The 10762-nt window shown below is 42.6% G+C and overlaps 1 protein-coding gene across 1 annotated transcript; it reads right to left on the bottom strand.

Annotated features, from left to right (window-relative positions):
- Positions 1–610: 610 nt before the first annotated feature.
- LOC104504498 (beta-2-glycoprotein 1-like) lies at positions 611–7269 on the bottom strand. Its single transcript, XM_010156437.1, has 8 exons — positions 7206–7269; positions 5875–6051; positions 5161–5257; positions 3717–3793; positions 2961–3149; positions 2162–2341; positions 1499–1696; positions 611–687 (listed from the first exon to the last, which is right to left on the bottom strand). The coding sequence occupies exons 1-8, from the start codon at positions 7267–7269 to the stop codon at positions 611–613; spliced, it is 1059 nt and encodes a 352-aa protein (XP_010154739.1).
- Between the last annotated feature and the right edge of the window lie 3493 nt (positions 7270–10762).

The following is a 10762-nucleotide window of genomic DNA, read 5'->3' as shown; positions in this document are numbered from 1 at the left end:
TGTAAAAGAACCCATTACCTGACACTATTGACATCTGAGCAGCATCAAATGGGTGGATGATACTTGACTTCTAAACTCACTTGGAAATCTCAGTCTTTCTACTTATGTCAATTCTGGAAAACCCTAGGCTGATGACCCCCTGTCTATCTATAATTAAATGTCCACTCCCTATCACAGAGGAGCTGTAATGGAATCAGAACCCAGCTAATTACTAATGATGAAGGCCTTTCTGTATAAATCAGCTAAGAGCTAAAGGATTGGATTGATGATTAGGTAATATTAAATAAGAACACACTACTGGCTGAAAATTACTTTATTGTAAAGGGACTGCTACCAAGGAAATCATTTACAATTGCATTAATGTTGGAAATATGGAAAGAGAAGCAGTATTGCAGGGATTTTGAAGAAGCCAGGGGAAAGAGAATGAAAGCTAATGGCTGAAATGTGTCATAGCTTGTGAAAAAGGCTGGGAGGGATGGCGGGAGGGAAAGTAGCCGAGACTGCGTTCACAAGGGGTCCGGAGTTCGCCTGGAAATTTACACTCACTGGACCTGAATTTTCCACTTGTACGTAACAGCGTATCTCAGTAAGGCAGAAATTCAGCACTGGATCACTTTGATTCATGATCTTCACATGGTTTCATGTCGGACGGATCCTTCTTCACAAGAGTTGAAAAAAAGCCACGTTCTGTTGAAAACAAGTTAAGAACTTGGGTTAAATTTTTGAAACGTGTGATAGCTGGAAACAACGTGTCTCCTGGACCCTGCTAGGTAACCAGCCAATCTCTGCTGCATTGTAAAACCACTACAAGTTATACACCATTTTAATTCCCTCTTAATGAAAGCTAAGCTACATCTTTCAGAAGCCAAGCCAGATGGGAGAAGAGATGTTTTCATCATGCATAGACTGTGGTTTTCCTTCACTTACAAATGAAACTAAAACTTGCAAGGAATATTGATAAAACAAATGCAGCGCATTTCCTCTTGTTACCAAACTTTGGTATTTAGTCCGTTCATTTATTCTAAAACCCTGTGTGCCTGTGAACCTGTTCCTCCAGCATCAATTCCTCGCTACAGCTATCAGCTGCTGTTTGGTCCAAAGTCGGAACCGGTGTGTTACCAATCAGCTTAACGTGGGAATGAATACGTCGGGTTCGCAAGGCTGCAGCCGTCTTCCGGCGCTTTTCCCCTGTAGAAGATGTTGAGCCAGGGATTTGTGAAATCCCAGAGTGTTTTAAATACAGTCTTTTGCTTTGGCTAGACCACGTCTAAGAACAGAGCAGGGATTGAAGAGGGCCCTGACGTGTCTGAGAACAGGCTGCTGTGCATTCTCTCCTTATCTCAGGCCACTTCTTCCTAAATACCCAGTAACTTTAGTACAAGGCAGATGAATTAGCCAGACAAATAGGGCTCAAAGAGGAATTGTGATGTTGCCCCCCACACTGACGGGCTTGTTATTCCAGCGACGGAAACTGGTTTGGGACTAGCCTGGCTCATACCTTTGAAACAGGCGGGAAGAGTGAGGTTGCCATCCACACACTGAACAGGTACGGTATAGGCGCAGGATTTTTCTTTATTCTTACAGAAGAAGGATATCGTTTCACCATGCTGAATGCCTTCCTTCAGGTCACTCTGAACCCTTTTCTTCTCGCCCTTGTATAACACTACAGCCTTCTTAACTGGTATTTTACATGGTCCTGTAAACCAATCCGGTTATAAGTGACACGTAAGGAACTCTGTTTTGAAAAGTGAGGAGATCATATCCCATCAGAAATCTGTACAAGTGGCATTTGGGGATGAAAAATAATGTGTCCCACACATACATAGTGCTTCTGCTGATACTGCCATGCTGAAGAAATTCAGACCCCTAAGTATAGGGTCAAAAGTTTCCACTGAATATCCAGCCGCAGTAAAATTTCTAATTATATTAAATAAGAAGAGAGGAAACACTGAGACAGATAAAGTTACATGGCTGATTATTGAATTCAATTCAGATACATCATGTCATACAACGTTCAGTGTTGGGAGTGGTCTTAGCTATTTTGGTTTTCTTTTGAGGACAGCTCCTGCAGAAAGGTGTGATAGCTCGTTAACAATCAGAGCAGCGGTCTTTTGGAAAATTCAGTTTGATCCGTGGTTTCTAACAGCTAGTGCACATGTACCTTTACAGGTCGGCTTCGTCGACCAGTTCCCAGTCTTCTCACATCGGGAATGCTTCGGTCCGTCCAGCACGTAGCTGGGCTGGCAGCCGAAGCTGACGCTTTCATTGTAGTGATATGTTCTACGAACAGCAAAGTCTATGAACCCGTTTTCGATTCCTGTTGGAGTGGGGCATTGGACAACTGCAATAGAAAAACAAAAAGCAAATCTTTGTCCATGTTGCGGTTCTGAAAGACACACTATACACTTTGAAAAATGCATAAACCTTTCAGGGTGGTTCATTTCAGCCACTTGCTCAGGAAAACATTGCCAGAGGAAAGATAGTTTTTTAAAACAACTAATAAAGAAATCTTACTTGCTTCACATTCACAGCTATTGCAGTCTGTGTCTATATCCAAAAACTACTTACATGTGGCACAGTTTCACTGAAACCGGGGAAGCTCTTGGGACTAAGGGTAAGGTTGGCTGTTCCTTAGGCCAGTCCTAGCACTTAGCAGAATAAGGTGTTTGCTGTGCTCTGGAGGCCAGGCACTGATTCCCCACTGTGAACTACGTTTGGCGGGGTTTATTTCGGTGGGGTTTATTTCTGTACCCTTTATACCTGCAGCTAATACATTGTCAACCCCGTGGTGAGCGCAATCTTGTCAGCAATCACCTTGCGTTCACGAGTCTGACGTTCAGAATAATTCTGCTGTATGTTTGCAATAGCAATTGTAATAAAAATGATTAAGGTTGTTCCTACAGTTCTGTATATACCCAGTTCTAAGGGAATAGTCTTACATGTTGATAGGAGGTACTTACCCTTGCACTCTGGAATGCTGCTCCAGTTCCCGTTGGCCATGCAGGTAGCCGTCTCATTCCCAATAAGGGCGAGAGGAGGAACACATTCGAAAGTAATTGTGTCCAGGAAATTAGAAACATTTCCAGGTTTTAAGCGACGGTAGGAAAGGACTCCAAATTCAGGAAGTGCGGGAGGTGCACAAGTCATCGCTAGAAAACACAGCATTCATAGAAGTTAAAGCTTAAAGATCAGATTAGTATTAGACTCACAGGAGCAACATGCTTATAACCAAATTAACCCACGCCTCCCTTTACAGAAGCATAGCTGACAAAACAAACAGTTCAGATTAAATGTCTCAGGAGCCTTAGAGTGTGTAATTCATGATTTTTCAGACAATATTGTGCAGTATATTGCTTTTCAAGTGAGTGTTTGTATAGGACAGGTTCTATCAAAAACACGTATAACAGTTGCAAAAGCATGACAATATCCTCTTTTTATACACAGGGAGAATGAATTCGAGTGGATAAGCATCTTACCTTCAGCTGTAAATAGCATCCCTGATCCTGGCCTTTTGTACAGACCTTTAAACTTATTTCTCTAGAATCCACAGATCTAAAACCAAACAGACAGGGTTCTTCTTGCTTTTTCCTAACCATTTTTCGCACAGCACTTTAGCAGGCCCTTTAGTAAAGAGTATATGCAATTCTGAGCAATGTAAAGGAATCTTTCTGTACTAAGAATAAGGATAGGTAGTTCTTCAGTATTTAAACACGTACGTTGACACTTTGGAAAAATTCCACTCCACTTCCCATCTGCCATGCATTGGCTCGTTCTTGTCCCAACAAGGTTGTAACTGGAAACAAAAAGACCTGATTATCAGAAAGCCAAATGAACGTGGAGGAGAATCAAGTTGTTCTTTGCAAGAACACTGTCTTTACCACTTCTCATAAACAGACTTAAGAGTGCAGTCCTGAAATCCTTCTCTACTTCCAGCACTTACTGACCTCAAAGGCAGTTTGGATTCAAATACCAAAAATTGTCAGTATTTGAGTATCGCAAATATCCAGACAGAGGCCTTGACACAACAAGATGTTTTGTCATTTCCACTGTATATTCAATTACATATATTAGTTTCTACAAGTGATAAATACTGTGGATACATTTAAGTAGTGAGCATTGATCTGTGACTGCTAATCTAAATGTTGTGGTTTCTTGGGAGGAGTTCCTAGCTAATGACAATTAGGATCAAACTATTGCAAAGAACTCAGCACTCTTTAGAACTAAAGTCACTGAGATGCATTATTTTATTTTAATGCCAGATAGCCCAATTTAATGTCCATATGCATTCTAGATGCTTCTCTCCCACTCTCTGCAACTGTATTACTAGCACAAACTGAGTTTTAAAGGTATGTTCATCATGTATCTGTCATTTCAATGTCATGCAGCTGAAAACCACTAAAACATATTTAGGAAAATTAAATCAAGTCCCATTTGTGTCAGAGTTGAATTTATATATTCCTTATCTTGTTTCTGTTTTGCAGAGGAAAGAAGTAGCTGAGGTTGTTGACACCCTCCAGTGAACTCTAGGCTGTGTCTCACCTATGTCTTTCCAGGTAAGCACTGGATATTAATTGATTACCTAACTGAAATTAACTGAATACTACTATCAAATATTTCCCTGAATTTACCATAACTGTTTTTCTTTAAATGCATCCTCATTTCTAAAACTGGCAAGTAGCCTTGAGTAGAAGTGCATTTGCCCCAGGGACCACATTAGGATTAACCTCATGTTTTCATTTACTGAGCTCAGAAAAGCATAGAAACAAAATTTTCAGTCTCCAGACCCTGGCAGCATAACAACTTCGATGGAGATTATATTCTCTCTGCTGTAGGATTTCATCTCATGTCGTAGTAAGAGGATTTAAAAAGCAGGGGAAAGTAGTCCAGAATAAATCTTTGCGTAACATCTCTGCTATTTTGGTGGTTTCCCTATCTGTAAGACATTGCTTTGGAGTAGCAAAACTCCAGAATGTTATAGCCCCAGACAGAACAAAGCAGAGTCACCAGATATGCAACTTTTTTTTTAGTTTCTGAAGTGGGGTGTGTTTTCACGTGCAGTTTTCTAAGTTCCCTGGTTTGCAATACTGCAGCAGGTGATATGAGAATGTAATAGTGTGGTTTAGGTTATTTATTTAACAGCATGAGGAAAGGAATGCTTACCCTGGCTCACATGAAAAACTTATAGAACTCTGATAGTGGAGGTCAATGAAATCAACTTTTCCGTGCTGCAAGGGCTCAGGACTGGGGCATCTCTTTGCTGCTAATTAAAGATAAAAAGGGGTTAACATTATTTCATGAGGCATGAAGCTGGAATAATGGAAGTCAGTTGTCCTTAAAGGGGTCGTGGTATCTTTCACGTTTCTCCACTCCCATATGCATTTCCTAAGTCTAGCACCTACATTTCTACCAAAATATGGCAGTTTCAAAGTTTTTTTGATTAAATAATTTTTAACACTTGATTGTCTGAGAAAAATAACTTATGTGCAATGAAATTATAAAAATGAGCAAAGTGGGATACAGTAAATACAGGTGTTATCAAGCAGTGTAAGTCATTAGAGTATAAGCACTGCTGGGCTAAGACAGATTAAGGTTCACCTTGTCCAGGTCCAATCTCCATCATCATGCAGGAGCAGAGAATTGAGGGAAAGCGTGGGACATGTATAGGAGAACGTTTCCCCTGTTTCTTGCCCCTCTTCTCCCCCACACCCAGTTGTCTTCTGACAAGTAAGGAAAGGACAATCAAGAAACAAAAGTGTACGAGTTTAACAATAGCAGATTAATCACCTGGACTATAAAATCCTTTTCAGGTCAGTGCATGGCCTGCCAGCGAGACAGCGTAACATCTAGGAATAGGATCTACTTTGTTTTACTTACGGAGGCATAGCAGCGTGTTGAGAGGCCACTTGCCGGTCGGGAGGCAGGTGTACTTCCTTTGACCGTTATTGGGGATGAACCCAGGCCTACAGGTATATTCAATTGCCTCACCCACGTCATACACGCTTTTGTTTACATCAATTGTGGCAAATAGCACTTCTGGTGGCCTGGGACAGACTGGAGGAAAGGAGATGCTTTACAAGAAATTGGGCAGAACGTTGGAGCAGATTTTATTTCTCAACTGGAAGCAGAGGTTTCTGAATTACCGTCAACTGCAGTGTGTTCCTGCACTGAGCTGAAGGGCCCTTCTGCAATCTCTAGGTACCTAACTGACCGAGGCAGCTGATGGCTGCTGTAACTGTCAGCCAGAAATACATGTGCTGTTCTCCTCAGCACCTCTGTCAGTGGCCCCAGCTAGATTTTGTGTCACTCCTTTTCACTAAAATTTACTTTTGTTTCAAAACGGGTTTATGATGGCATTCAGCAAAGTGAGTCAATTATGGTAAATTATCTTGGACAAAAGAGGGTGAGAAGGACTTAGAAGCAAACTATTGAATTTCATTTTTAATCTGAATTCATTGCTGGGCTCAGCCTGACATAAGATTCTTTTTTTTTCATTAAATTCATTTTTCTCTGGTGTCCCCAATTTTTCTCTTCAGTGGGGCAAACACTCTGATGCATCAGGCAGTTCTGATTCCAAAACAGCTTCAACATGTTGACGGTGTGAACAACTCATCCCCCGGAGAGTGAGAACAGGAGGGGAGCAGAGAGGGAGGAGCGGAGGGTGCTGGCTGTGCTCCTGCAAAGAACATGGAGAGAGTCTCCTGCTGAGATTGCGGGGAGAGAACAGAGGGACACGAAGCCTGTGCTGTAGAAATGCATAGCGAACAGAGGGAGACAGTACACGAAACAGTGCCCAGGGCCCTTGGCGTGGGGGCAAGGAGGAGAAAAGCAAGGCAGGAGCGGTGGCAGGCAGCCGCTGCAGCAGAGGGAAAAGCGAGGTGAGCAGGGAGCTGGGCAGAGGGATGGAGCGAGGTTAATTTCTGACACATGCAATGCCCCTGGCACGCAGGCAACCTCGTTTCCACAACTTTTGTCAATACCTCTGTTTTCTTCCATTTTATACTTTTGTAACAGCAGTTCACCTCACCATAGGAAGAGAGGGGGAAAGAATGGAAGGGAAAAAGAGAGGAAATGGCTTTCAGAGAAAATTTGCCTTCAAAACACTTGACCAGAATTGTCCAAAGGCTTTAAAATCCTGTTGCTTTCTCCAGCTTCCCTCATTGGCACTTCGGGGTAGTACTGGCTGTTAGAAAGTGGAAGACGCTTACCTTTCGCCCCAAGAGCGCAGTGGCTGAGAGCAACTGCGCACACCACCAGTGCCAGGGAGGACATCGCTGCCAGTCTGCAAGCCCAAATGACCCTCCGCCCAGTGTTTATTCTCCTCAAAATAAAGGCACCCACAAAAGGCTGGTTACATATTAACTCTTTGTACTTACTCCCATCCGAGTAAACAGCAGATAAAAGATTCCTTGTGTTGCTTGTAATAAAGGCTGAAACAACCATCACATGTTGCATTCGTACATAATGCAGGAATTCAAACAGCGATCTCTGCAGAAAACGTCTCCTCTCCGCTTGTTTCTGCAGAGCATCTCCTGTTGGGACCCAGGTTTTTGAAAAAAACAGTATTACCTCCTCAGCATCTTTAGAGGATGGGGATGATTGTGACTAGAGAAGCTTTTGTTCATCACTCGAGCGTGTACATTTCTATGTTCCAAAGAGTTCTGAGGGTTATAACAAAATCTTTTCAAGGCGAAACGACTAGTGTTGGAGTGACATTGGTACTGTCATACACCCACAGTGATGATACCAACTTCACGCCAGTTTACACTAGATGATGATCTGGCCTGAAATTTAGGCTTCAGGGGCCTCTTTGATCAGATTCATGTTGTCAATAAGCATCTTTCAATTACCAGGTAACTAAAAGCAGCAGAGACAGGGCTCCCAATGCCAGCACGGCGGGAAAAGTGGAATAATGATTCTGGACTGTACTTATTTGTGACAAGGGGGTCAAACTTAAAGCATACAATCATGGAATGGTTTAGGTTGGAAGGGACCTTAAAGAGCATCTAGTTCCAGTCCCCCTGCCATGGGCAGGGACACCTTCCACTAGATATTGCCCCCTCAAGCCAGGCTGGATGAGGCTTGGAGCAACCTGGTCTAGTGGAAGGTGACCCCGCCCCTGGCAGGGGGCTTGGAACTGGATGGTATTTAAGGTCCTTTCCAACACAAACCATTCCGTGTTTCTATGATATTTTTGCATGGTATAAAACTTGTTTTGGTGCTGTGATTTGGGCTCAAGTCAAAACTCCACAGATATCAGCTGAGGTTCTGATCACTACATTTCTCCTAATGTGGCAGATTTTAACTGCAGGAGCCTCTGAAGTGCAACCAAAATAACATTTGTGTAATCATTGTTCCACAGTTTGGTGTTTCTAATCTAAGTATCCTCCTCCCCTGCTGACTCACAGCCTGTGAGGGGGAGTGAGGGACATTTGAAGCTCTAACGAGAAGCTGGGTTATGTTAAACTCTTACTGCTGCAATCTTAAATAGTTTGTTTATTTTTGTTTTATAAAGTTTCTCTGTTTGCACTTAAAGCACAAATTTTAGCCACAACATTAAACAATTAGGAACACGCTATTCTTCTCAGTAAGAAAATGCTGTGAATGTCCTGCTCAAAATATTTGCCAAATACACAGTGCCAAAGAGCAAAGTACCGCCGCTAAATCAACAGGAAAAAAAAAAGACTTCATTTTCTCTATTTACATCTGATTATTTTTCCATTTGTCACAGCCTGCTTCTTCCTCTTCTTTTTTTTCCACAAAATTTCACAAGTATCTTTTCCCTTCCCAAGACGCTGCAGTGCTGTAAAGAACTTTCTTGCCTCTGCTTTAAGTCCTTTCTTAGGTCTGCCTGCTATTTTGGTTACATTCTTTTCTGTGTTTAAAATAGCACAGGAGTAGATGGGCACAACTTTACCCACTTCGAGGTTGGCCGTGTGAGCATTTCTCACTGTGCTCAGCAGATGGCAGGATGTCCCCTACCATGTAGCACACAGCTATGGACAAGAACCGGAAAGTTTTCTATACTACTTTAAGAAGAGGAAAAAAATTGCCTTCGATGATGTGCACATTAATTTTCCCGTAGATTTTGTGTGTCATAACTTTACCGCTTTTTAAAATTGAAAGCAAAACGGAATAATTGCATGTGAAACCGAAAGGGGAATGAATATTTAAGTGTGTCACACAACTGCCGACATTGTGGTTCTTTTTGGAATGTATTTCTCTGCAGTAAGCAGCATTAGAATGTATGTTACAAATAACTGTCTTTTCCAGTAACTGGAGAAGATGTGATTGTTATTGTATGGATTCACCTTGGCAGAGCATGAGCAAACCAACCTAGTTCTTTCTGTACCTGGTGATAGTATGCAATTATATAGGTCATCTGATTCTCCACCAGACCCACCCCACTCCTTTAGCACATGTGCTATTTATTATTATAGCTCCTATAAACCCCAGTCATGGAGCAAAACTTTGTTTCATTAGTGACCCATATAAATACAGATCAGCCTGTACCAGAAATAGCATGATATTCTAACGAGAAAAACGGTAGCTGCAAGTGGAGAAAGTAGCACAAGAACACCCCAAGATGACATTATCCAGCGTGATACGCAAAGTGTCAGGATCGCAGCAGTCTAGTCGTTACCCAGTTTTGTGCCAGCATGGCCTAAAAGGGGAATATGCAGGAGGGATGTGAACAAACTGGCTTTGCAGAAGTGGTGTTGCCCGGATTAAAATATGAAGGGCAGCACGGCAGAGATGAAGAGTACATGTTTGATGAGAGAGCAATTAAATGATGGAGGCCAGCATCACTGACTGATCAGAGTGGATGCAGAAAGGAACAAGAGAGAGAAAGAGGATAAGCCAGCAAAGGCCTTAAAAGTGAAGGTGAAAATATCACATGGACGAGAAGGAGCAAAAAGTAGTAGATGGATGCTAAAGGAAAAATGATGATGAAAAACAGTCTATGCAGCAGCATTCTTCGTTGACACTGGGGTCAGCTGGAGCTGTCATGACAGTAGGAAAAGACATTGTAATAATCGGGACACAAGATAATAAGAAGGCAGACAAAGACTTTCAGACTCTCTCCTAGTGATATTATGCAGAAAGTTTGCAAGAACTAGACAGACTGAAGTTCAGTGTGAGGTAGCTGTTCCCCCAGCTACTGAGCCAGCCTGATGTCCTTTAATCTGTCTGTCTGCTTCTCGAGCTGATGCTGTAATTTTCCTGATATTGTAGGATATGTCACACCTCTGATCCTCTTGTCAGTCTGTCCTTCTGACTGATGAGCGTTGCGTCTGCATTACCCACCATTCCCAAGATTTTATGACTGTTCCTCAGCCAGAAAATGTGTGACACAGCCAGTTGGAAATACAGATGTCTCTCAAATCAACAGGAATGTATTGATTAGGGACGCTGAGGTAGGATAGTCAAGAGAAGCCTGAATGCAATCCTCCCTTACGTGCCAGTATCTGCTTGCTGAGGCACTCTCTCTGGCATGAACGCTGGCCTTGGGAGTGTGCTTGGACCAACAATCTCACCCCCTTCCTGCAAAGACAAGACATTCAGATTCCAGCTCCCTTCACGCTGTTCCTTTGTTTCACATGTCAGTCGCTGGGTTTCGTGTGTACGCCCATCCCTCCCGCTGGAGTATGAAGAGGTGATGTCAGATGGCTGACGGTGTATCCCTGTCCCTCTGCAGGAGCAGGTGTTAGGTCACGAGTCCAGTCACGGCCCTTCATGTTGCCAAGATAGTTCTATTAATATT

This window comes from Eurypyga helias, unplaced genomic scaffold, assembly GCF_000690775.1.
Source record: "Eurypyga helias isolate BGI_N326 unplaced genomic scaffold, ASM69077v1 Scaffold51237, whole genome shotgun sequence".
Lineage (NCBI taxonomy): Eukaryota > Metazoa > Chordata > Aves > Eurypygiformes > Eurypygidae > Eurypyga > Eurypyga helias.
Note: the sequence above shows the minus strand (reverse complement) of the source record. Positions and strands in the feature narration are given on the sequence as shown.